A 27,720-nucleotide genomic window follows, 5' to 3' on the forward strand; every position below is an offset into this window, starting at 1 on the left:
CTACAATACTCCCTATCTTTACTAACGGTTTGGATTTTTTTTCCCCAGGCAGGGTTTATATAATGATTTTCTGGCTTGAATTTTATATTTATTACCTTAACTTAGCTTTCTGTTGTCATTTTCTCAATACTCCCACAATAGGAAAAGGGTGATGCTCATAATAAACAAAGTATCATTTACAAAATTAATTTCCTTTTGCCAGTGCAACATCCTTAAACTCTTTTCCATGCACTCTTCCTATAAACACATCTATTCAGAACCAAAGACAGCAGGATGTCTGATTGGATCTACTGTGCTGGGTCTTCTGTGCCCCGACCTCATCAGAAGAAAAACCGTCACATTCAGGATGAGCCTTAGTGTTAGATATTAATATTTTTCCAGCTTCTGTTTATTTCTGTCCTCCTTGCTATCCAACGATTACATCTGTTAGTTAGTGTAGATAATGATGCCAATTGAATGCATACCTTGTTCCTCAATGTAACAGTATTAGGTCATCCTGATCTACAGTTTTGCAGTTGTTATGAGACACAGACTACCCCAAGATTCTTTACCCACAGAGTCATGAGTCCGTTTATATATAAAAGGTTTGTTTTTATAAAAAAACACAATTGGTTAACACGAACTGTCATTGACATTACCTTCTTTTAAAAAATCACTTTGTCCAGTGTTTTCCCCTCAAATTCATATAGCTGTCACCAAACAAATTATCTTGTACCATAGTATACATTCTAAGAAGCCATAATTTGTAGAGAGAACAAAGTATTATTCTGGGCCCCTGTAATCAGAAGATAGACTACTGTCCAAAATTCTTATTTTCTGATATTAGAATCACAGATAACTGAGGGCACCAATTTATCAAACTTCTACAAGCAGAAGTTAATTCAACAGAAAAATATTCCAGCTTGTAAATCAAAGACTATTGAATTCAGATTACTAGTGTAACCAGTTTTTTTAGAAAACAATTCATCCCATACATTCTGTGATCAATGAGCAACACTAGACAATGGTAGCAGGTTCTAGCACCTATGCATCATCTTTTACTTCTTTTGCCTCCAAATACAAATCTCCCATAAATCTGATTAAAGGTTTGTGGGCTTAATTTCCATTTTCTAACTTCTTTGTAGCAAGAAATGTTTCCACCCCATGGCTGTGGAGTAATCAGACAAGTAGCATTTAATGTGAAGGTAAAATGTAAGAAAGGGGAAAGGAAGAATGCATATCAAAAGAGGACTACTATAGGAAAATAATGATGAAAAGAAGAAGAAAAAACATAAGAACATCCAACTAAATTATGGCAGAGGACTTGCCAGATTCACAAGTGCCACCAGATTGCATAATATGCGTACAGCAACAAAGTAGCGCTGAGCCCTTAAAAGAAAAAAAAAATCACCCTTGTAAACATGTGCACTGTGCTCCTTAGTAAACTGCAGCAGACACTGGAGTAATAAATGCAACAGAGAGTGCAGATCTCAACTGGCATATCAAGTACAAACATGGAGGCACAACCTCTTGAGATCAGAACTGGGCTGAAAAACTGAACCCAGTTTTAATCATCACATTTGGGCTCAGAAAGAAGGCAACATGTCCTGAAGATGGGACAGCAGCCATTGGGTGGGGCAAGGGTTACTTACATTCAGGGAGGTGCTCCCGGGCTGATATTTTTCCTCTCTTGCCTTTTGGATATACTTTCAGCTCATCCCTTCAGAGACCCCAGCATTCTCCTCATCTCCAAATGCTTTGGGAGATTTACTATTTAGATACAACCCCGTCTAAGCTCAGAAAATGTGTGTTTTTTTAAAAAAAAAAAAACAGGATGCAATGTTACATTTAAACAGCAAATCACTCCCTGCTTCTGCCACGAGAGGAAATATTTTCAGGGTTCAGGTGAGCAAAAAGATCATCCACTACCGTTTTAATACTTGATTCACCCACACAAAATGTCATCTCAGCGTCAGATAGAGGGAGAAGACCATGGGGAAGCTGTAAGGTAAACATTAGAGGAGAGCAGAGCTACACATCCCATAAGCAACCATGGGAAGTACAACTTAGAACCATGGACAGGACTGCATTTGGAGGTTCAGCAAGCCTCCCACGTTTGCACCTGCTGTCAGGCTTGATATTAAAAAGTAAACAGCACCAGGGTATCAGAGGCTTAAGAAGCCCAAATTCATCCTGTCCTCTTCCTTGTATTCTGCCACATTTTTCCGTTTCGCTTGCCTTCTGCCAGATCGAGTGGAGTGTAAACAGGAGTAAAGAGGCAACGATGGACCTTTGTTCATCACAGGGCCCAGAGGTTGTACTGAGGTAGCTTTAAGAGATGCACCAAAATTGCAGTCTGTGACAGAGGTAGGGCTGGCGCTGTTGATAGAGGAATATCCAGAGCTGGCGTCAGTGGTAAATTCTTGGATGAGCCACCTTCTCTCGCCACCAGGCTGGTTGTAATTCTTTGAGTCACACGTAGACGCCTCTTGGGGAGGGCTCTCCTCATCACTGGATCCTTGGCAGCAGCAGCCATCATGTGCTTCAGGGCCCATACACATCACAGTTGCATCCAGAACTCCGCTGGGAGCTGTAACTATAAAGGGAAAAGAACCCTCAACATTCAGTGTTAAATTATACCCCCGTGAAATCAGATCAAGCGGTAAGGGGGAGCATCCAAATCCATCAGTCCCGGTCACACTCAGTGGTGTGGTGTGTGCTCAGGACTCACGATGCAGAATGGCCATATGAGCACAGGCTAAAGCGGGGAAGAGCTTACCGTCTCCTTCCTTCTCTCCTTCACTTTCTTGATCTCCTTCGTAACCGGAGCAGGAATCTAAGCTCCAGTCCAAGAAGTTATCCAGGAGACTCTCCTCTTGGTTGGACAGCTCGGCTGTCGGGGTGGTGACGAAGCTGCCTCTGTCTTCCTGAATACTGTCTTCTCTTCTCCTGTGGCAAGAATTAGGAACAGATTCTCCATGAGAGTGGGAAAAGACAGGAGCAGAAGACCTCTTCGCTCAGCAGGTGGATGTGGTCCTGGCAGTCAAGGAACATTGTCCCTAACCTACATCTTTTTAGTGAAACAGAGTTGAGTTTGATTTCATTGAAAAACAAAGACATCTCACTCCTCTCCCACCTCTGAGCCACATCCACGGTACAGCTCTTGGAGAGCTATTGACACAATAAGCAATTAAATAGCTATTTGTATTTGAGATTTTTTTCTTATTTACACCCAAAACATTTTGGCCATCATCATCATCTACAGATCCAATAGTAGAGTAGGCATGATGTCGTTGCCAGTGGCAAATGGCCATTAGTTAAAGAGTCCCTACTTCGATTCTGTGTTGCACCCAAGTGGCATGCGATGAGACAAATCCATGTAAAGTCTGAGATCAAATCAGAAACTCCTTAACGAGGGCAATGTGATGTCTATCCCACTGGCCCAATGGAACAACACAACAGAATACTGGCAGATAGATGAGAAATCCCAACTATTTTCCTGGACTAGTTAATCCCAGTGGATAGCACAGAGGGTAAGAGGTTACATCACACCCAAGTTGTATACAGAAAATCCCAGGTTTAATCTCTACATATTCTGAGCTGGAAAAAATGCCTGCCTCCACAGAGCACCTGCCAATCAGTATAAATAATACCGGGGGTTTGATGGACCAAAAAGCTCCTAGAAAAGATAGCAGAAATTTTTATAACCCAAAGGAAATATATATCTACAATCTGGGGCTGTCCTGACTGGGAAATGCTAGGACAAGCCAACTTTAATTAGCAGTTAGGTGTTGAACTGGAACTTGGGTAATCCAGGTTCAAATCCCCACTGAAGTAAGTACAGTGGTGCCTCGCATTATGATCGCTTCGTTTAACGACAAAATCGCATTATGATGAACTTTTTGCAATCACTTTTGTGATCGCAAAACGATGTTTCCTATGGGGGAGTTTTGTTTTGCGATGATCGGTTCCCTGCTTCGGGAACCGATTCTTCGCAAAACGACGATTTTCCAACAGCTGATCGGCGGTTTCAAAATGGCCGCCGGGTAAATAAAATGGCTCCCCGCTGTGTTTAGGGACGGATTCCTTGCAAGACAGGCAGCGAAAATGGCTGCCCTATGGTGGATCTTCGCTGGACGGTGAGTTTTAAGCCCATCGGGACGCATTAAACAGGTTTTAATGCGTTTCTATGGGCTTTTTAATTTCGCTTTATGATGTTTTCGTTCTACAGCGATTTTGCTGGAACGAATTAACATTGTAATTGCGAGGCACCACTGTAACTAATCTCCCCATTCTGAAAGCGAAAATATCCTGCTGTTTATATCCAGTAGTAGGCGATGCAGTGCTCCCTGTGACAAACTGATTTATTAAAGCCTGCCAGAAAATATACAATGTATGCCATGGAACAGCCTCACTTTGCCCTGTTTGAAGAAAGGAAGTAGTCTCGCCTTTTAGTTCTTTTTCCTGATGGAGAAGTAAGGAATGTTTCCACCGTGTTCATGTATAAAGAGTCAGGCTCTGGATGGTCCTCTTTCACGCCTAGCAGTGAGCAGAGCTGGCTGTAACTCATGACCTAAAACAAACAATCTCATAAGAGAACGCAGCTGTCACCATATATGCACATTAACACTGCCCTCTGCCGAAAGGATTAGGTCTTTGGTTGTTGTGGGTTTTCCGGGTTGTTTGGCCGTGTTCTTGAGGTTTTTCTCCCTAACGTTTCGCCAGTCTGTAGCCAGCATCTTCAGAGGACAGAACAATGATGTATTCCGCGGGAATTTTACTGGGTGTAACTGCGAAGTTTCTTCCTTTGGCTAAGATTAATGTTTCTTCCAGGGAGATTTGGCGTTCACGTGGGCTGATGATGATGCGCAAGGTGTCTAGTGTAGCAAAATACCTAGACACCCTCCTACAGACACACATTGGACAAACCTCATCCTACATCCTACATCCTACATCCTACATCATAAGCAAGATCAGCACCCTAAAGTTCAGCCCTGGGGACAAACTGATCAGCGTTGACGTGGTATCCCTATTTACCAAGGTACCAATAAAGGACACTCTGACACTCACCCAGCAGATCATTCCAGAAGACACCAAGGCCCTTTTCCAACACTGCCTAACAACCAGCTATTTTCAGTGGGATAACGAGTTCTATGAACAGACAGATGGAGTGGCCATGGGGAGCCCCCTCAGCCCGGTTATAGCAAACCTCTACATGGAGCATTTTGAAAAACAGGCCCTGGCTTCGGCGCCCTTCGCACCCACAGTCTGGTTCCGAAATGTGGATGACACCTTCGCAATTTGGAACCACGGTGGAGAAAAATTGGAAGAATTCCTAAACCATCTTCAACAGCATCCACCCAAATATACAATTCACCATGGAAAAAGAAATAGAGGGCCAACTCCCGTTCTTAGATGTAATGGCCGTACGCAAAACTAATCTCCTATTGGGACACAAGGTCTACAGAAAACCCACCCACACAAAAACTCCAACCACCACCCACAGCAAAAAAGAGGCATAATCAAAACACTGGTAGACCGTGCAGATCGGAACTGTGAAGCTCAATTTCTCAGCACCGCACTCAATCATCTGAATTGGGTCCTATAGGCAAATGGCTACTCCGAAAATGAAATCAAAAGAGCCATCAAACCAAGAAAACAACACCAAGCTGAAGAGGAAAAACAGCCACCCACAAATACAGTGGTGCCTCACATTACGACGTTAATTTGTTCCAGCGAAATCGCTGTAGAACGAAAACGTCGTAATGCGAAAAGAAAAAACCCATTGAAACGCATTAAAACCTGTTCCAAAGGGCTGTAAACTCACCGTCCAGCAAAGATCCTCCATAAGGCGGCCATTTTCGCTGCCTGTGCAACAAAGAATCCGTCCCAGAAAACAGCGGCGAACAATTTTATTTACCCAGCAGCCATTTTGAAACCGCCAATCAGCGTTTGGAAAATCATCATTTTGCGAAGAATCGGTTCCCGAAGCAGGGAACTGATCATCACAAAGCGAAATTCCCCCATTCAGACCATCGTTTTGCAATCACAAAAGCAATCGTAATGCGGTTTCGTCGTAATGCAGGGCAATCGTAAAGTGAGGCACCACTGTAAAGTATTTCAGCCATACATCAAAATTCTGACTCCTGTCCTCTGAAGATGCCAGCCACAGTGACTGGCAAAACGTTAGGAAGAAAAACCTTAAGAACACAGCCAAACAACCTGGAAAACCCACAACAACCATCAGAACCTGGCCATGAAAGCCTTCAAGAATACAGATTAGGTCTTTCTTTGCTCCATAACTCCCTTCCAGAAAATCCCTTACGTATGTGTTCCACTGTTACACAATGATGGACACTAGTGAAAATAAGCATGTTTACTTGTTCCCACCGGGAAATCTACTACCGGCTGTTTAGTGAGAAGGATTCTGATGCTATTAGATTGATGTTTACTGCACTTTAAAAATGTATTTAATGTCACTTTTAAGTTGTTTTCAATGATTTACAGAATGAAAATCAGGAGCTGATAATAAATACTCCAAATGTGCTCACATATAGCTAATGCCTGAAACCATGGTTCTAATGAGCATGATTCTAATGAGACTGTCTTCTGTCTTGGAACCGTTATGGCAGAAATATTAGAAATAGGTGTGCCTTCTACTACTAAATAGATCTTTTATGAATATAAGAGCTTACCTTTCTCAGAGTATCTAAAATAATTCGAGGTCCTAGAATATGTCCATCTAACCAACTTATTTTATTTTAAATAGTCAAGACATATTGTAAGCCACTTAGAGTAATGGCTGGTCACGAGATGGGCTGGGTAAAACTGAATTAATAAGATAAAATAATTAATGAACCGCCAATTAAAGAAGACCTGATAGTATAATGTATTCATCTAGCATGAAGATATTTCTCACATAAGCCATCTTGATATTCTACTGTTCTACATATCTGGAAGGAATGACACTTTTGAATAAACATCAAAAATCTCATGACTCCCGTTTTCTCAGTTCCCTGAAAGGCAGATCAGCCTACCTCTTCCCTTCCAATTTCTTCATAGCGCTCATCTTCAAATCGTTGCTTAACAGCAGTAAGGGATACCTGCCGGTAATCTTTAGGGACATCCTCATGGAAGCTAGAAAAGAAACGGAGAGAACTACAATCTTTTCATCATCGCTGGAGGTTTTCAAGGAAGATTGGACAGCCATCCATTCAGGATGGGATGAGGTCTCCTGCCTTGGGCAGGGGGTTGGACTAGAAGACCTCTAAGGTCCCTTCCAACCCTACGATGATTCTATGAGACCTGACCAGCAGAACAGCAAATAAAAAGGACCAATGGCTGTTTGTGCCTCTTACATTTCCAAACTAAGCTTTCTATTCTAAATATACTGATTAGCACTCTGGAACCAATTGCCACTCTTATTTTAAAATGCTAAACACAACACATAATTTCATTAAAATCCATTTCAAAACATATTGATTTAAAAGGCACAGTGCCCCCCCCATTAAAAGCCATTTCTTCGCCAACCGATACAACTTCCAAAAGTGTGCCTGAATAACAAAAGCCTTTGTCTGCAAAAAAAAGACGTGGAGAAGGTGGCCAGACTAGTCTCCCTTGGAAGTCAAATCCACAGCCACCAAGATCTCCGGCAGAGTGCCTTTTAGGGTGGCATGTAGAGATGGGCACAAATCAATCACTCTTTGGCAGTTCGGCCTGGCTCCTACACAGCTGTCCCGTGGATGCAGTGCGATTCCCTCCTCCTTCCATGGGCAACCAGCCAGTCACCGACAGCGGTGTGGTCCTCCCTGCCCCACCTCCTCAGGGGATCGCCCACTCAGACGAGGAGGCGGGGCAGGGAACACCGTGCTGCTGCCAGTGACCGAGTGATCCACCTGAGCAGAGAAGCGGATTCTGCTGGTGAGTGGGTGGCTGCCTGAGGAGGTGGGGGACGGAAGTGCGCAGCACGCAGGGATCACCTGTACAGGTGCTCGGCCAAACCACAGTTTCTGCCCATCCCTAGTTTCATGACTAAGAGACCATTTTTTGTTAAACCTCTCAGAGCCCAAGCATATGGGGGGAATGCAACCTTCCATTTAATTTCAGGCCAAAAGCATGTGCCAGGTATGCCAATGTCTATTTTGCAACAACTGGATAAGCAGCCTGCTTTTCATTGCTCATCCACTGGCTTTCCCAGTCCTTACTAAACCCAACCCCAAAAGTTTTTACCATTTCTTGTAGAGATTCAGTGCACAAGGTATCAGATCTTCAAGAGAAAATCCGGTGCTTTCCGTTAACTGGCTAGTCCAAGGATGAGCTGAAAAGTACAAAAACATGCAAAACAAATCACAAATATTGCTCACCACCCAATACAAGTTAACTAAACTCATTGCTCTGAACTCTTAAAACATTTTGATTGCAGTTCCCATGGACTGCTGGGCCACTGGCTCTGTTCTTTAGTGGAAAACTATTCTTCACAACACTGAGGCACTGTAGCTGCCTCCAATGTTCTCCACTCAACCCTCACTCTTCTTTCGGCAGATAAGAAGCAGCCTAAATGATTCAACAGCCAAATTGTATTAGGTAAAGGTTCCCCTTGAGAATTTGTCCAGTCGTGTCCGACTCTAGGCGGCAGTGCTCATCCCCGTTTCCAACCTATAGAGCTAGCGTTTGTCTGAAGACAATCTTCCATGGTCACGTGGCCAGCGCGACTAGACACAGAACGCCGTTACCTTCCCACCGTGGTGGTACCTATTTATCTACTCGCATTTTTGCATTTTGCATGCTTTCAAAACACTAGGTTGGCGGGAGTGGGGACAAGCGACGGGTTCACTCCGTTGCATGGATTCAATCCTATGACTACAGGTCTTCTGACCTTGCAGCACAGAGGCTTCTGCGGTTTAACCCACAGCGCCACCATGTCCCACACAATACATAAATTGTATTGGGGCAAAGTAAAATGTCCTACATACGCAAGCGTTTGAGTTCCCCATAATTCTTCATTAGGCTTCGCAGTGATAACCTTTATTTTTACATTATTCTTTTTTTAAAATTAAATTTAAATTTTTAAATTTAATTTAAGAAATCAAGAAATTCTGGAGAATCTGAAAGCCTGCACATTTTGATTATTCCTGATACAGTCATTGCCTAACTGCAAGTTTTTGTTCTTTACTCATGGACCAGCATGACTATCTTTGCTTCTTAAAAGTGACATCTTTGTTCCTCTGTTAGCTGCACAGAGTAGTGGTTCACCACTAGATGAATGGGATAGAAGTCTAATAAAATAAAGAAATAAATCCTCTCACCTTGTTGGTGCAATACTTTTGCCAGCAACAAAGCTGCTGCAGCCAAAAGGGCAGGAGAGTACACGCAAAGGCCTGTATTCAAGAGGGAGAGTTCACAAATAAAGCTATAAAAGTAAACGGTTCGCCTCTCCAGTGAGGATATCTTCAGTAGCACTTCCTTGTAGTCCACAATAGTAGGAATCTATAAGACAAGAGGAGATACATGAAAAGAGTGTACGCCATTTAACATTGTATTGAAAAGGGGTAAGAATGCCATCTTTTCCACATAAACAGGATGTCCAATTTATTATCCATATTCCTTTCCTGCTTTTCCTGTCTAACACCCAAAACAGAACACAGACAAGCATCCTGATTAATAGTTGTGTAAGGGTAATGGTGTTAAGCTACAGGGGCAAATTGTTGCTCAGTAATGAGATGCTGGGTGTGCACCTGGGAATATGTCTTGGAACACGATCAGAACCTCATTAATGAGTGACTATTCGCAGCGAAGACTTGGACAATTTCCGTTATGCAAGCCTAAATCAGCGATAGTATTCTAGCCACCCTGCTTTCACCTGCTGGCAATAAGTCACAAGGGGGAAGGACCTCAGACAGGGTTCTTGGGGAAGGAAGGAGGTCCCCAGCCACAGGCAGAACCTCCCAAGCAGGAGAAGCGTAAACAGCCCTTCCTTGTCTAATTTCTGCTCTCAGTACAGAGGAGAGAGAGAATGAAAGGGGAATCTCTCTTATCCATTTGCATGGGAGATCTGCTCAATCCTTCAAGATAAACACCACCCTGAAGTACATACAACTTGAGTGTGCTCTTTATCTTTCCTGCATGAACATTAGGTAACAGGAAGAAATACCAGTTTATACATGGAATAACCATGGTTCCAGGACTCTGTAGCTGTCTCATCTGCAACATGGAACAGGAAGGGAATATACCATAACTGTAGATCAGATTGAGACTGATTCAGCCAACATTTGTGTCTAAAAATTTACCCTTATTTTGCCTTCAAGGGCCGAGATAATCTCTCCCATCATCCTGACAAGGTCTTCATACTTGTATGTGTTGTCTGTTAGCCACACTGCTTCCCGTATTGTCAAGATATCTTTGCTGATAAAACTGTAACAAAAAACAGATTAAGATCTGTATAAAGAGCAAGGACAGGATTAATTCATTGCACTTTTATGTCATTTTTCTTCTCCCAGACGGCAAGTCTCCAGCACAGCTCACAGATCATTAAAACAAACAAACAAAATTAAAACAAGGTATTATGAATAATTAAAAAGCCATTAAACACGGAAATTTTAAAATCCCCATCTAAAAACAGATTTAAAGGTGTAAAAACATTATTTTAAGAGCATGGATTTAAAAAAGAATAGAATGGCCACCACAGTATGGCACGTAGCTACGCTAAAATTAAATATTAAAAGCCTGTTTGAACAATAATGTTTCTAAGTGTCTCCGAAAGGAGAGAAAAAAAGGGGCACAAGAATATTATGACGGATCTTGCCAAAAGGCAAGAAATCAAGATATAGTAGAAATTGACAACATGCCTTTCGTCAACTAAGCTTGTTACTATGTATAAAGGAAAGGCATGACTTGTTTTCGGGAAAGCTGTGCTAGATTCTGAGTGCTTACAGGCCGTTGGGTGATCTGTTCTAGGCCCTTTCCTAGACACACCGACTGGTCCATACTGTAGCTGCCTAGATCCTTTTTCTTCCCCCTTGAGGATGGGGATGACATTTGGGGATCTCAACTATTCTCCAAGAATTCCCAAACATTTCGAGACAGGACTCTGCTACTCCTTATGCAAGTACCCTTCGGATGCAGGTCATCTGGCTCTGGAGACATGAATCCATTTAAAAATCAGTGAGGTGTGTCCACATGACCTCTGTGCCCATTGCACCCAGCATCTCCCTTAACTCCTCCTTGATTCTACCTGCTCCAGCTTCTTTTTTGGGGAAAAACAGAGGCAAAGGAGGTGTTCTGTGACTCTGCCTACTTTGTGTCGCCTGTTAGTATTGCCCCATCATCTTCCCAAAGCAGACCTACCAACGCTGCATTCCTTTTCTTGCTGTGAGGAAGCCCTAAAACGCCCTTGTTATCTTTAACCTCTCTTGCAAGTTGGAGCTCATTTTAACAAGCTGGGAAGTGATCCAACATTCATCTAGAAAAATACTATATTCGGTGATATTTAACATCCAGTGCTTTTTTTCCTGGTTCTAATCATGATCTGAGTCCTTCTGGAGTGAGAGCAGACTTATAGGTTCTACATTTCTATTATAGACAAATCTATCCTATAGCTGCTGTCTAGAGTTTGACTTACACATCGACAATTCCAGGAAAGATACCAGGGGACATGATTAGTTGCCACTGCTGCAACATTCAGAAAACTCTGCATGCCTTGATTTCGTCCCAGAAAACATTGGCAAACAACTGTTCCGCCAGTAACGAATCTTACCGTGTACAAATAACCATGCACGCAATTCCCAAAAGCTGAAGACGAGCCCTGGGTACAGGTCTTATTTTTAAGTACCGATCCACACATCCGACAGTCATATGGAGACAAAGGCTGGAGAAATCCTTCATGGTGGCCACCTCTACCAGCCAGTCAATCAGGATGTATCTGAAACAGGAGAGATAATTGTCTTTCAAAAGAAGCCACCCACATCATTTTATTTATTTGTTTATTAAATTTTATACCACGTCACACAAGCAAGCAACAGCTTAAACCCACTGCCTTCTGTCAAAGTTGGCACAGCGATGTCTGAAACATTTTTAAAAGCCACATCTAGAATTGTTATTGCCATCAACACAACCCCAGAATGTTGAAGGGCCAGGGAATAGGAGAGGGTGGGAGATCCGAATACCAATTGGACACAGTTCCTACAACCAACAGTTCTCTCCAGCCTCAAAATGGCACCTGAGAAATGTGACTCCCATCATCCACGGCCAGCATATGCCAGCCATGCTGCTGGGGGGTGGGGGGGTTGATGAAAGTGATGGTCCATCACATCCAGAGGGCATTTATTTATTTATTGTCATTGTAAGTACAGTGGTGCCTCGCACAGCGAGGTTAATCCGTTCCGGATTAACCCTCGCTGTGTGAAAACATCGCTGAACGGGGCAGAAAAGCCCATTGGAACGCATTAAACTTCGTTTAATGCATTCCAATCGGCTGATTTACTCACCATTCAGCGATGTTTTGCAATGGCCAGCAGCCATTTTCGCGCCCTCCCCTCGCTTAACGAGGGCGCGAAAACACTGCGCGCAGCCATCTTGGGGCTTCCGGCGGCCATTTTGTAGCCGCCGAACAGCTGATCGGCGGGTCGCAAAGCGAAGGTCGGTAAGCGAACCGCTTACCGACCTTTGCTCTGCGATTTTCGCCCTATGCAGGCACCGTTTTGCAATCGCATTTGCGAGCGCAAAACCGGCCTCCTAGAGCGAATTCATTGCTCTACGAGGCGCCCGTTGTGCGAGGCACCACTGTATATACACAGTATACCCATACAATGAAATTCACTTGGAGCAGGCTGAACTGGTTGGAAAATTCCAACGCTCTAACCTCAGAGATATGTCCTTAGAAGATGGTTTGTCTAGCTAGTTATGGAAGTGCTCATTTGCTATCCAACAGCGGAGGAAATTGCCGAAGACTACATCTGCCAAAAGCTTAGCACCTGAAGACACTATGGTGCTATTGTTGGGTATCTCTTTTTAAAAAGCTGACTTTTCTATACAAAACTACCTTGCTATTTTTTGAAGGGGCAATTTCAGGCTTCCCCAAAAGGAGAGAGGAGAATTACAGAAATAAAAGGAGCTCATTTTCTAGCCATCGAGCAAACAGGTGTACGCCATCCTGCAGAGCACTTCAATAGGGCAGGCGGGCAGGCATCCGATAAATGCGGGTAAGAGTTGGCAGCCGTTTCTCTTTCACTTGACAGTCCTTTAAGAAAGCCTAGATTGTGTCTTTACCGCATTGTCTCATTCATTCCTTTCTGAACGGTGAAGATGCTCTGCTTGTTAAGCGGGAGGGAGGCCTGGAACAGCTGAGAGACCATCTCATTGGAGGCTTTTGTCTCCAGTCCTAGCTGGTTTCCATTTCCACAAGCTTTTGCTAGGGCAATCTAAAATAAATAAATAAAATTTTAAAAGGATACACACCGGAGATCAAGAGGGAAGGTATAAAATACAGCATTTTACCAACCACAAACAAGGACATTCCCCCCCCCCCCCAGAAGGGCACCATGAGGAAGACAAATAATAGCTGGAGTGTTTGTTATAGGTAATAACACAGCCCTCGGGGTGGGGAAGAAGCAAGACTAGAACGAGCACCCTTCCTTCATTGGTACAGCAAAGGGTCCACCCACGCCAGCACTTTTTGGGGCAGACCATCCTCAATAGTGCTCCATGTGCTGTGCTGAAGCATAGCACAACAATAAAAAGTGGGGGAAATCTGCTTAAATAAAAAAACGAATTGATGAGACAGAAAATGAACAACCGAACCAGCTTAGATCCAAGGGGAACGCTCTTACCTGAGCTTCCCAAGAGCCCTTGGCTGCATAATCCCTAAGTTTCCTGAGGCTCTGGAGATATCGACCAGGATCAGACATCTACAAAAAAAAATAGGAGATGCAGTCATAACAAAATATGAGCAAATAAAGGATAACTGGGTGCTTTATGTAATGAACAGAGCATCAGTCCTTCCAGTACTCAAGAGACAAGAGTCCAGAGAGATGTTCAGGATTAGATTAGGATACCAAGGCATGTCTCATACCAGCACACCCACAGCAGTTGGAAGGTGAGGAAGGGATGTGCCATTCAGGGTCACTGTCAGCTAAGGATGGGTACACATTTCAGAGGACTGGACAGTCTTGCATCCCTCGTGAACGGCTGAGCCTGGGGGACTTATCTTGGGAATGCATGCGTTTGCAAGGCTTCCAATGAATTTCCAAGAAACAATGTACACACAGCCGCGTGTGCTCTTTATAATGCAAATGGATAAGATAGCACTATTGGAGGAAAGGCACATATCTGGCAAAGTCCACATCAAAATGCACAAAATACCGTATTTTCCCGTGTATAAGACTATACTTTTGTCTAAAATCTTCAGACAAAAAAAATTGAGGGTCGTCTTATACATGGAAGTAAGCTGAGGAGAGAACAAAAATAAGTGGAGGGGAAAGCAGGGATCAAAGTGATCCTGTAGGGTTTTGATCCCTGCTTTCCCCTCCACTTGCTAAGCCCCACTTAGATTTCTTGGGTTAGAAAAGGGGGGGTGTCTTATACATGGAAAAATATGGTAGGTTGGATGTCTAAAAGACAAATGAATTTCCTCAAAAAGTTGCAAAACCCAAGAGTAAACAAGACTGGGAAGAAATTGCATAGGAACACAACAAAACAGACAGCTGCCCTAGGCAATGTTTCCCTCTTCCTGGGAGATGTGATCCAGCCTTTCCCTCCCTTGTGTTTGCACTACAAAGCACACACACTCACAGCAGCTTTTCTGTTATTTTCCCAGAGGAGGTAAGAGCTGTGCAGGCAACCGTGTTTTGAAGAGTCCTCAAACATTTCAAAAGCTTCTTTTCTTTTCTCCTCCTCCTAAAACGACAAGCACCAAAGTTATTCGTGTCAACTCTTCAGTTACATTAAAGTGCAAAGCCACCCACCTTGAGTGTTCATTCCAGAGTCTCAAATGCAACCGTTTGCTAAGGTTTAGCAAACTCAACTATTCAAAGATAGGCAATTCAGCAAAAACTATGATTGCAGCTCATTTGAGCCAAAATGTTCCTCACATATAAGCCAATTTAAAAACAGAAAACATTGCTTCTCACCTTCTAGACTGGTGTATATACTTTATTCACTGCTTTTTAAAAAAATGTACTTCTAAGATATATGTGGAGACTGAGCCAGACCATGTGTTAATGTCACTAGAAGAAGTTAGTTTAAAGCTTTAAGAAGTTACATTTTTGGTCTTCCAGTCTGAGAATCTCCCAGCCAAGGATTTAGTAAAATCACGAGAAACGAAATAGAAAAGCTCATGACAACAAAAAGGAAATTTTAAGTATACGAGGCCGCGCACTGAGGTTTCCAAAGCAGTGTGTGTCGTAAAAGAAACGACGGAGTAAGATTGTCTCATCGGAAAGCCTTACCTCAAAGAGATTTAGAACCTTAGCCAGGCAGTAGAGAATAGATCCCCTCTGTTCCTAAAGAGAGGAAAACATAGCTAGTATAAAGAGGAATGATCAAAGCTCTTCATCCGGATCATCATAGGCATCCTTCAGTCTCGAGAGACTATGGTAACATGCTCTGTATCGAGAAGTGTTCTCTCCAGAGCATGAAGCCTGGGTAAAGTAATATGGAGGATAGGCTGTTACCCAAGAAGCAAATCCCCCCCTCCCCACGTTGCTGAAATGGTCCAATGGAAAAGCAAGAGCCAATACAACTGGTTCCAGCAACGTTGCAGGAGTTGGCAAAACGACACAAACTGCCTTCAGGACTCCAGCTCCGGATTTTGCCTTGAGGTTAACTCCTGAAGCCTTTTCCATGACAGGATATAGCGACAAGGCAGTGGAGGTTTGAAATCGGAGTTTTCCTTCTCCTAGATGGGCTGCCTTCCATGGCTGACGAGCCCCACCTACCCGGCCTGCTCTCTAATCGTGTGGAAGTATGATCCAACCCTTAAAACTTTCCTGCCTCCCAGGTGTATGCAATGCTAACTGGCTTTCCTATTTAGCATATTAGGTAAAGACCTCGTGATCAAGGCTAACAATAGACCCCTGGTTTCCAACCTCGGGTCTCCAGATGTTCTTGGACCCCCAACTCCCAAAAAGCTTGGCCAAAACAGCTACTGGCAAAGGTTTCTGGGCGCTTCAGTCCGAGAACATCTGGGGACCCCAGGGTTGGGAACCACTGCCGTAGAGCAGTGGCCTCCAACCTTGGGCCTCCAGATGTTCTTGGACTGCAACTCCCAGAAGCCTTCACCACCACCTCTACTGGCCACGATTTCTGGGAGTTGAAGTCCAAGAACATCTGGAGGCCCAAGGTTGGGAACCACTGCCATAGAGGATTCGGGGGACACTGCTGAGTAACCAGTCGCAAAGCCTGCAGTTCTTTCACAACAAGTATCAGACGGCTACCCCAAGCAGCTGGCAGATTGTCTTAGGGAAGTACCGTCGTGGGCAGTGAGCGGCCTTGGGACTCCTTTGGCAGCCTCCCCATAGGTTCTGAGGCCACTGACTGTTGTTTTAAAGGGGGAAAACATGTGTTTTTCTGGCGTTGGAAACTTCTAGAAGTAGGGATTTTTTTTTAACCTTAAATAAGGCATAGTACTCCCCAAAACAGAAGTGGACATCTCTGTACTACCGATTTTGAGGCTTGCCATGGCTGCAGAGACTGAAAATACTGCCCCACAGAACATACTGCATGGACGGTCCCCTCCCTGTCATTGTGGAGTCTAGGCTTAAGTCTGCAATAAAATGAAGGAAATCAACCCTGAGTGCTCACTGGAAGGACAGATCCTGAAGCTGAGGCTCCAATACTTTGGCCATCTCATGAGAAGGGAAGACTCCCTGGAAAAGACCCTGATGTTGGGAAAGTGTGAAGGCAAGAGGAGAAGGGGACGACAGAGGATGAGATGGTTGGACAGTGTCATCAAAGTGGCCAACATGAATCTGAGCAAATTCTGGGAGGCAGTGGAAGACAGGAGGGCCTGGCGTGCTCTGGTTCATGGGGTCACGAAGAGTCGGACACGACTGAACAACTAAACAACAACAACAAAACGAAGACCGAAAGCACAAAGTGGTCAAGCAACCCACTGAGCCAGCTTACTTTCTGCAGCCGGCACTCTGCTTTCAGGCTCTCATAGACCACAGCTTTGCAGCAGCTTCCACTGAGGGACCAAGGTGGGCGAATGAAAAGCCAGACAAAGGGAGCCGCTGAGACGTTCAGACGCTCCGTCAGGCTGAAGAAGCGAGATGCTTTTAACCCATTCACTTCTGCACGACCCTCATCGGAGACGGATACTGAAGTAAATGAAAAAGAGAGAGGTAGCGAGGCCAGTTATTTTTAAAAAGATGCTTGTGTTACGAAGACCAGAGAATAGACGATGGACACGTGAATGACAAGATCATGTGATCAAGTTGCTGCAGCCCTTCTGTCACTTTTGTTATGGGGGTGGCAGGGGGAATCTGCAGTCCTGCAGATATTGGCGAGCCATTATCCCTATAAATTGATCAAGTGATGCTGATAGGAATTAAGAGTCAAGAAGGCTGAGCCGGGCTTAGGAGCCATTCAAATGGCTCTATGTTCTCCACTTCTGTTCTAAGCAATTACTGATTGCCACATCTCAATTATGTTATACGCATGCATGAGGACATACATCCCCAATACTTACAGCCTTCATTGTAGAGGTAGGCAATGCCAAGCTTCACAGCAGCTTCGAAGTTACCCTTTTCTGCAGCTCTGAAAAGTACATATGGTTTTTTTTTAAAAAAATATGATTTAACCTAAAGACAAGTAACTTAGCATTCATTAAAGTATATCTGACAAGACAGCTGCCAAACTTTCTCTTAAGAGAAAGGAGCCTCGTGGCGCAGTGGTTAAATCGCTGTACTGCAGCTAAAACTGTGCTCACGACCTGGGGTTCAAATCCCAGGTAGCCGGCTCAAGGTTGACTCAGCCTTCTATCCTTCCGAGGTTGGTAAAATGAGTACCCAGCTCGCGGGGGGGGGGGGGCAATTTGTAGCCTGCATAATTAAATTGTAAACCGCCCAGAGAGTGCTTGAAGCTCTATGGGGCGGTATATAAGCAGCACGCTTTGCTTTTTGCTTTGCTTTAATTGTCTCCAATGTTAGGGCACTCACCATCTCCCCTGGTAATTGGTTCCGTTGTCATACTGCTTGAATGGTTCAGAAGTATTTCTTGCCATTTGCTCATTAAACCAGAAAGAACTTAAACTAACTTCCAAACTAGGACGCAACTAGTAAAACCAGGCATATGAACAGTGGGAACACTCAAGTACAGTGGGGTCTTGACTTGAGAACTTAATCCGTATTGGAAGGTGGTTCTCAAGTCAAAAAGTCTGTAAGTCAAGTCTCCATTGACCTACAGTGCATTGAAAGCCGATTAATCCCGTAACAGACCGTTTTTGTTCCATTTTGGTTTTTTTCTGGTCTGTAAGTCAATTCTCAGGCTGCAAGTCAAACCTAAATTTTGCGGCCAGAGAAGTCTGTAACTCAAAAAGTCTGTAAGTCAAGCCGTCTGTAAGTCAAGGGTCCACTGTAGAGGAATCAAAACCTTAGCTGTTTCCAATACTGCATTCTATAGCGGAGACCCTACCGACTTTTCATCTGGATCAACGTGGTTCCAGTGTCAAAGAGCGGATGAGAGGGAACACAGAGCTGATTAAGAAATGTAGCGAAGGGTGAGATCATGAACCACTTGAGCCCGTATGTAAGTGTCCGATCTGACATCTCCTTCTCCTTAATTATGAGGTTCTGCAAGGTGATCTGGATTACCTTTCAAACATTTTCAAGTTGCTTGGAGAAGGCCACACTTCTTGAAAACTTGCACAGGCCCAAACACTAGTGTGGTTATCTACAAGGTACTTTAGGTGAGAGTGCACCTGGAAAAGAGGCAAGGTGGAAATTGCATGTCAAAAAGAAACCCACTCCACGTCATTTAAATGTGAAGGCTGGAGCCAATTCTCTGCACGGAGACGGTCGTTTCCCAGGACTGAGAGCCTAACGTGAGATAAACTGAAGGTGCACATTGAAATGTACTGCTTATTTTATTTTAAACACATTTATATGAAAGGGGGTTGCTATCAGAACCAGCAAAGTAGTTTGCAAGTCAGGGAGGTTATCATCCTTCCTCTCCCCAGGGAGCACTCCTAGCTCAACCCGTTTCCCCTGAAGATGCTCAGGGCAGGACATTACAGGAGCTTGGAAGCAAATGATTAAAAATCATTGTTTTTCTTTCGTTCTTTTGCATACAGTGGGGTCTCTACTTAAGAACGTCCCTACTTAAGAACAATCCAACTTAAGAACAGCTCCATTTGCTAAATTTTGCTTCTACTTGAGAACAGAAATCCAAGATAAGAACAGGGGGAAAAAACCTTTCCTGCTCTTTTTTTAACCTTAGGTCATCTTAGGTTAAAAAAAAATCTCCCCCTAGTGGTAGAGTACGTATTAACCAGCTTTGCATTAGTTCCTATGGGAACTAATGCTTCAATGTACGAACGCACCTCTACATAACAAAAAAATAGCCAGAACGGATTAATTGGTTTTCAGTCCATTCCTATGGGAAATTTTGCTTCAACTTAAGAACGTTTCAACTTAAGAACACCATTCCAAAACGGATTAAGTTCTTAAGTAGAGGTTCCACTGTAGTTTCTATGGATGGAAAAGAGCAGATACGGATTAAATGGTTTTCATTGCATTCCTATGGGAAATGCAGATTCAACATAAGAACTTTTCAACTTGAGAACCACCTTCCAATACGGATTAAGTTCTTAAGTAGAGACCCCACTGTAATGAGTTCCTAATCTCAGTTTTAAAAGTGAAACTGAAACATAACGACAAATTAGTTCTTTTAAAAGGAACTGTCCAAGTTCAGGATTGTGTGAGTGGGGAGCTATTAACGCTTGACTTCACCAGATACAGTAAGATCCTCTTTATCCGCAGGATCGCTATCCACTGATTCACTTATCCACAGTTTGAAAATAGTAAAAGAAAATTCCTAGAAATATATATTTCTAAAGGTAACATTACCAGAACTGATAGCAACTTATTAAATTTGGCCTTGAAAAAAAAACTGAGAACCTCCAGATTCCTGAGAGAAGTACTACATCAGAGGCTAGTCAGCTTCTTGCATGCCCTGGTCTATCTGGTGTTTCCCAAACAGTGCACCATGGTGGTTGTTGTGGGTTTTTTTCGGTCTCTCTGGCTGTGTTCTGAAGGTTGTTCTTCCTGACGTTTCGCCAGTCTCTGTGGCTGGCATCTTCAGAGGACTGGAGTAGGAACTCTGTCCATGCTCTGTGGAAACATTTTAGCACCATGGCTCCGTGGGGCACCAGGAAATCCACTCAGTGACGCCACAGAATCAGCTCATGCCTCCCCCTCCCTGCTCCCAACCCCTGAAAAAAATGCAACTTCTCAATTTTTCTGGAAGCGGCTTCTCTCAGAGAAGCCATGTAGGAATATTTGTAAAGCTATCTGTATATGGTATAGTTCTGCTTCCATTTAGTGGGCCAGTCTTGGTAATACACCCTGGGAAGGTGTATTCTTGTGTCTCCCCCCCCCCGCTCCATGATTAATTTTTTTAAAGCAGCAGATAAGTGAAACCGTGGGTACTGATCCTGTGGATAGACCAGTCCTACTGTACTTGTGGTAGTTTTGGGCAATGGCCAGTAAATAAAGGGAGCCGCGAGTCAAAAAAAAATTGGGAATCACTGCCATAGGGAATTCTCAAAATCTAGAACCCCAGGCTACAGACCCCAGAAGCCCTAGCTATTGATCATGCCTCTGGGGCTTGCAAAATCGCTCCAAAAACCTCATCGCTAAGCGAATACATCGTTAAACAAGGCAATCACTAAGCGAGGCACCACTGTATTTGAAAGTTAGACAGATTTACCAAGCCACAGCCACTGACAGAAATTAGATCCAGTGAACCACCCCCTTCCAAGAAGGATCTGCCTTCACACCACAGAACAAATATGAAGACAAGGGTGGATGACACTTATCTTCAGACCGCTCTGTTCCTTTTTCGTTGGACAACAGAAGAGATTCTGCATAGTTGACCTGGGCAATATTTACAAGTGACCCAAGGACAGTGAAACGTTGCCCAAGCAGGATTGAGGACTGAGGTCAACGTGTTCCAAACAATCACTAGGTAAGGCTTCAGATTTGACTGCAACCGTGTTACCTAGTGTAGAAACCAAGTTTTATATCTGACAGGAGGTTTGTCAAGTTTCAGTGTCCCTGTGTCCACAGTCTAAAAAAAGGAACATTTTTGTCTGTCAAGCTTGAGGCATTCTGGTTCACCTTGGCAGAGGTGAAATCTGAAAACCCGCCATCTCCAAGCAGAAGTTTGCAGCCTGCTTTTTGGAACGAGACAAGGAATCCTGAACTGAACACCTAGCCAAGGATTTTGGAACTTTGATGGCCAGCCTGATGTAGACTCGCGTGGAGTCAAAACCTGGCCTTGGTGGAAGTTATTAACGTGGTCTAATAAAGGTACTACCCACCCTTGTTGAACAAATATAGTGCATATCTCCCTCATTCACTGTCATGGCTCCCTCCGATGGCTTCCGGGGATCTGTAATTTGGCCAGAGACTCAGATTTTCTGCTCCACTTCAGGGAAGAGCGCTCTGGGAGAGAATTATAAGTACCTCACCAAACTACAAACCCCCAAATCTCATGAGGTGGAGGCATCTCTAACTGCACAGTATAGATGAACCCCATCGGAGGAGAAAATGGCTTGACACTTACAGCTCGAAGGGAAAGGATGTCCTCGGCAGGCAGACCTTTGAGAATATGAAACAAAACATCTTCCGGGAGGCACAGCAGCGTCAGAACTCTTGGTCTCTTCCTCACCCTCCGCTTGGAAGGGACGGAGAAGCACCGGGAACATCTGCAATGGGTCACTAGAACAAGCCAGATTTCTCCAAATGAATGCAATGCACCGAAAAACAGGGTCAGAACACAGACCTCCGCTCGTCCTGGCCCCATCTAGTCAGCTAGCGATTCTGAAGGCAGAATGAAGCAGAGGTGAGAGACGACTCTCTGTACGTTTGGGGCGACAGCTCCCATCATCCCTTACCGCAGTCCGTTCTGGGGTGTGTGTGTGGTGCTGATGGGAATTCTAAATCAAAAGAAAGGTTTCTCCATCCCATGATTTAAAAATCTCAGTATTCTTCATCTGGCACATAAGCGGCCAGGCCAAACACTTCCCAACAAAAATCATTCAGCCACTGGGCTGTCGACTGAAAGGTCAACAGTTTGAATCCACATGACAGGGGTTAGCTCCCACGGCTCGCCCCAGCTCCGAAAAAACGTAAATGCAAGTAGATGAAGGTGGGAAGGTAACGTTGTCCCATGTCTAGTCATGCCAGCCACGTGATCACGTCCACAGTGATGTGTCTACAGACAAACGCCTGCTCTTCAACTTACAAACGGGGATGAGCACCGGTCCCTAGAGTCGTATACGACTGGCCTTCATTGCAATGGGGAACTTTTACCTTGTGCATTGCAAAGCAGACATCCTCTGCACAAAACAATTCGGCAGGAATATAAGCTCTGCTCAGGCGTTTTTAAAGGCTTTGGCTGTTCCCTACCATCTCTGTGTTGCTGCACAAATGAGAGATAATGCAGCGTCTCTTCCACGCTGGAAGGTAGATTCCAGGAGTTCGGGTCCAAAAATGTGGAGCTTGCACAAGAAAGGCAGGGGATGGGGTGGTGGCTGGCTAGCAAATCGCAGCAAAATCGGTGGATCCCTTCTAACTACAAGCTCTTTCTGCCATCACCCTTTCTCACTCTTTCGATCACATTTCTGCCCACCGGCTGCATGAAATTGGTAGTTGTGCTTCCCTGCTTTAAGGGAGCAACATAGCTTAGCGAAGTAGTGATTACTGAGGTTTGGAATGTGCTTCTTTGGCAAGATCTACCAGTTATCTCTGCTAACTGTTTAGAATTGGTATCTATGCACTAATGTATAAAACCAATTTGCTTGTCACTCCATGAATACATATATAACACACCCACACACAAAGAGTTTTACAAGCATGCGGTGAGAGGTCTTGCTTAGACATCAACTCATTATAGTTCCCAGGCTTCTGGAAATTTTTTATCAGGTTTGGAATTGTTTTCATTTAGCAAACAGATGAGTTCTAAGGTGTTTTGGTGGAGATTTTTATCACGGCTGTCCATGTTGTTATTGTTTGGAGTTACCTCTTGAATTCCATTAGAGATGAAATAGACATTTTTTTAAAAAAAAATTAACTACTGTATAATCTAATGGAACTTAGTAGGACTTACTAGTGTGTAGGCATGCTCAGAAATGTGCTCCATCAAATGCAGATATTTGAAAAATTGGCAAGTGCTATAAAAATGTCTACTCAGAAATTAGCCCAGTGAATTTAATGCAAACTTTGCTTTTAGGATTTTGCCTACAGTACATGAAAGTATAGTTTTTAGGACATCCATGCACTGACAGGGAGGCAAACTACATTGAAAAATGCACGGCATATAAAAAGTATGGGATATTGCGTAATAGGGCTGTTCAGATCAAAAGGTGGTCCCTGTTTGCAGCAGCAAAATGAGCAAATGTTACTAAATGATCCTCATCCAATGCACAATGAATCTCACAATTAATACACAAACTACAAAACCTTGATTAAAAAAGAACCCACTTTAAGTGCAGTGAAGGAAGAAGCATTTATTTTATTAAGATAAAATAAGCTTGCATGATTAATAGTAGCAGAATATATATATATATTGAACAGATATATTGATCTGTTCTTTTTAGCTAAAGTGAAAATGTGGACACATGATTGAAAGCCAATCTGGGTTCATGGTCTACAAAATTGCAAGATTCTAAAAGAAGAGAAAATAGTATGCATATTAGTAATAAAAAAATCTTATGGATTTTGCATAAGGATCACACATCTGTTCTTGTTTAAAAATGCAAAGTATTTCCTTCAAATTACTCCAATTACTCATTGCAAATGCTAAAAAACGAATCAACCTATACCCACCCGATGCGCAGGCTTTTGTCTTTCTGCAGTAAAGTCCACCTTGATAACTCACCTATCGGACTCTAATGGGGAAAAAAAAATACCTAAAGAGGTCCAGAACACAAAACTAGAAATACTTGCCAATTGTCTTTGAAGGCCAGGAAAGAAAGAAAGAAGAAGAAGAAGAAAGGGCTCCAATCAATCCCCTCCCCCTGCAGGCAGCTCCTGCCCAGCTATAGGCTCTGCTTACTTTTTAAATCCACCCGCCCAAATTACAGGGGCGCCATGGATCGTGCCTTTAAATATATATACAGTATATATATTTTTTAAAAACCCACCACCGCCAGTACAATCTTAAATACTGTTCTGGGTGAATTAAAAAAAAAAAAGGCTGCAAAAAACAAAAAAACAAAAGCGAAGCAACAGGTTCTGCTTTCTTTCGCCTGCCCTAAAAGTTTTTGCAAAACTCAAAAGCCTCTCATCCAGTCGGTTCAAACGTCCAGGTCTGTGCTGAGAAGCAAGGGAATCTGCGGACACACCTGCCTTGTTGGACCGGATCCTTCCCACCCCTGGGGGGGCAGCAGGGGAGGGCAGGATTGGGGATTCTGCACTAGGCTTGACCGAGATCCCTTTCCACCTCGGTCGTATTTCATGTCTCGGGAGGTTCTCGGGACACTCCGTCCTTTCTAGACCACTGACAGCACACGAGGCTGTGTTGTAAGGGTTTCATGATCCCATGCTGTATTAAGGGGTGGGTCACTGGGTCAACCGTTGCAGGATGAGCCCCCACCGAGTTCAGAGGAGTTTGCCTCTAAGGAAGGATGCGATATGAAAAAAAAAACTCTGAACCAAGTTGGAGCCGCAATACTTTACTCAGAAGGAAGTGGCACGGAGTTCCACAGGACTTGGTTATGAACTCCTTAGAGAGGCAAAAATGATTTTTTTGATTTAGATTCCCCCTCTCCCACCCACGCTGCGGGTTGAGCCGCAGAAGCCTCTGGGCTGCAAGGTCAGCAAGACCAGCCGTGGCAGGATCGAATCCAGGCGAGGGAGGGAACCCCCTGCCAACCTAGCCGTTGGAAAGCAGGTAAAAATGCGAGTAGATAAATAGGGACCACCTCGGTGGGAAGGGCCTTCCGTGTCTAGTGGCGCTAGTCACGGAAACTGTCTTCAGACGATCACGGGCTCTAGGGCTTGGGGGGGGGGGGGATGAGCACCGTGCCCTAGAGTCGGACACGAATGGACTCCATGTACCTTTTACCTCCCACCAATCCCTGGAGTAGCTGCCCAGCCTTCTCTAAATTGCCGTGCTCCAGGTATTTTGGACAACAACTCCCATAACCCACAGGCAGAGACACCAACCAGACACTGGCTCGCCTTGGGGGGTAAACCTGGTTTCTTGGACCCCTCTGCTCGACGTATGGAAATGCCTACAGGGCTGCGCTGTTAACCCGCTAGGCACGGAGGGGCCCGCGCTACACGCAACCTCGCGTGTTGACCAGGTTCAGACGAACAGCGTGTCCAAAACTCAACTTTCCCTAAAGGAGCGGAAACTCATCCCCGGCTTCAGATCAAGAGGTCGACCGATGGGCACTCACCGCCAGCTTTCATCCCTGCCGATGGATCCCCCGCGAGTTCTTGCCTCCTGGGAGCCCAAAACAGCCTCGGCGGCGCCAAGCCGCTAGTTCGTAGTAAGCGCCGAAAAGGCCGGTGGGCGGGGCCCCCCGTTGACTCCGCCCTCTCCCGTTCCTGAGGCCCATTCAGAGAAAAGCGCTCCACCCGCGTCTTCCCTTTTAGACTAAAGCCACGCCTCCACTCGGGAACGCTCCAACCAATCACCGCTTGCCCGGACCTATACCACGCCTCCTTTTTTTTTGCCTTTTAAATTTGCCTTCCTTTTACGGCTCACGCCTAGCAACCGCGCGCTCACTTTTTCAAACCCAACTGGGGTTTCTGATTGGGTAGGAGGCGGGGCCGAAAGCGTGGCGGGCCGGGGATTGGGTCCCCGGGGGAGGGAGGGGAGGAGGCTGGCTCGGAGCGTGGTCATTGGGCGAGCCGCGATGCAGATTCGAATGTCGCCCGGGGACTTGCGTTGCGGCGCAGGCGCAAAAGGCGCCCCTAGAAAAATCGCTTTTTTCCCCCCCCAGTCTCACTGTAACGCATATCAGAGAAGCAGGAGAATTAAAAAAAACAACATAAAAATCAAAAGACAGGAAAAAAAAGATGTAGCATTTTAAACTCTACTTCATTTTAAATGCATAGCCTCAGGGGTCAAGGAGCTTTTTTGGTTTAATGTCTTTTTTTTGTGAGTCCAGATGTTTTCAGATGTGTCCAGGCAAGGCACTGAGAAAACCAGTTAATTTTTCTTAAGTAGCTGTCAGATGTGTTGTCTGTTGTAACCAAGTGAGCAAGCAGCTGGAAAAAAACAAAATTTTGGGATGAGGTGACCAGGTCCACAGTGAGCCACCCAAATCCACAACGACCAGGCATTTACGTAGCAGGTCTAAACGGATCTCTTCATTATTCCTCTGTAGCAGAAGAGTGTCAATAGCTTGGTGTTATGAATGCTGTGGATCTATTAAGGTTACCAGGTCTCCGGATGTCGGCTGAAGTCTCATGGAATGGCCATTTTCCCTCTCCTTCTTTGAAATCTCAGAGCAAGCAGCACTAGAGCAAGTCTAATTTTTTCTGTGGACACCGACCTCCACCTTTTCTGAGCTGGCACCAGGGTTTACTGGGTCAGTGTGTTTGTATCAGTGTTATTGTTGCCCAGTGTTAACCACCAACCCTCCAGGAGTTAAGTAAGGGGCGAGAGCCGGTGGGTGCATGCCCTTGGCGCCAGCATGCCATCTGGAGCAGGAGCGAAGCCTCAGCATCTTGACTCCTTAGTCTCATTGACACACAAAGCTTAGTAGCAACAATGAAGGGCCAGGAGGGAGAGGGATCTCCTAGTGAGCTCCTCCCAACAAGCCCCACCAGCAATATAGGATTCCAAGAAATTCTCCACTTGTCATGTGTGCTATAGATAATGTACTGAGGAAGTACTATTAACTGTTGCGGCTACTGGAGACACTTTTGCAAGGTGTCTGTCTGGTTGCCAAAAAAAAAAGTGTATCTGGCTCAGACCTTTACCTTATTAACTATGTTTTGCCCCAATTCTGGGCCCATTTATTGGGATTTCCTTTGCGATACTTTCAGTCCCCCCCCCCCCTCTCTCTGTGTGTGCGTGTGCGTGAGAGAGAGGTAGATTAGCTGTCCTAACATTTTGAGGGTGTGTGAATGTGTCAAGGAAGGTAAGAACAGTATAACCAGGAGGCTGGATTCAATCTGGGTTCCTAGAAGGGTCAACCGAAGGCCAGAATGGTCCAAACTTTGACATCAGACCGAGAAGATGCATCCATCGTCTTAAGGATCAACAGGTGATTCTGCAGAACAAACATGCAGCTGTCCACGGTGCCCACATTTCAGCGGTCCTCCCTCAGCTGCCTCAATATACCGAGAGAGCTGCTGACTTCACAACTCTACATCCTTGTAGTCCTTACTGCCTTTAAGTTTTATGTTGTAGAGGGACCCTGCCAATTTATCACACTCCTGTATGAGAAGCCATAGCTGTGAAATATTCTCTTCTACTGGTTTCTGAAAGATACAGGTCACTGCTGTCTTGCTGCAAAATAAGGATTGCGTGTCGAATAACACTGGCAAGGCCGTCCAAGCAGGA

At 44.5% G+C, this 27,720-nt stretch overlaps 1 protein-coding gene across 1 annotated transcript; it reads right to left on the reverse strand.

Moving 5' to 3' along the window:
* Positions 1 to 566: 566 nt before the first annotated feature.
* CCNF (cyclin F) lies at positions 567 to 25,864 on the reverse strand. The gene is made up of 17 exons (XM_072983027.2): positions 25,601 to 25,864; positions 21,760 to 21,914; positions 18,786 to 18,892; positions 17,663 to 17,730; positions 17,098 to 17,291; positions 15,420 to 15,473; positions 14,764 to 14,868; positions 13,803 to 13,880; positions 13,243 to 13,394; positions 11,732 to 11,896; positions 10,266 to 10,389; positions 9,285 to 9,465; positions 8,209 to 8,296; positions 7,017 to 7,116; positions 4,428 to 4,552; positions 2,759 to 2,928; positions 567 to 2,575 (listed from the first exon to the last, which is right to left on the reverse strand). Exons 1-17 carry the CDS (start codon positions 25,611 to 25,613, stop codon positions 2,145 to 2,147), a joined length of 2,310 nt encoding a protein of 769 aa, XP_072839128.2. The 5' UTR covers positions 25,614 to 25,864; the 3' UTR covers positions 567 to 2,144.
* Positions 25,865 to 27,720: the final 1,856 nt, after the last annotated feature.

This window comes from Pogona vitticeps, chromosome 13 (genome assembly GCF_051106095.1).
Source record: "Pogona vitticeps strain Pit_001003342236 chromosome 13, PviZW2.1, whole genome shotgun sequence".
NCBI classification, from domain to species: domain Eukaryota; kingdom Metazoa; phylum Chordata; class Lepidosauria; order Squamata; family Agamidae; genus Pogona; species Pogona vitticeps.

What these genes read in the sequence shown, in the direction of transcription:
- CCNF (XM_072983027.2), bottom strand. An exon ending in AGGTTCTAAATCTCTTTGAG is followed by an intron (nt 14,869 to 15,419) that starts GTAAGGCTTTCC and finishes TTGTCGTTTTAG; the next exon opens with GAGGAGGAGAAAAGAAAAGA. An exon ending in AGGGCTCTTGGGAAGCTCAG is followed by an intron (nt 13,395 to 13,802) that starts GTAAGAGCGTTC and finishes TATTTATTTTAG; the next exon opens with ATTGCCCTAGCAAAAGCTTG.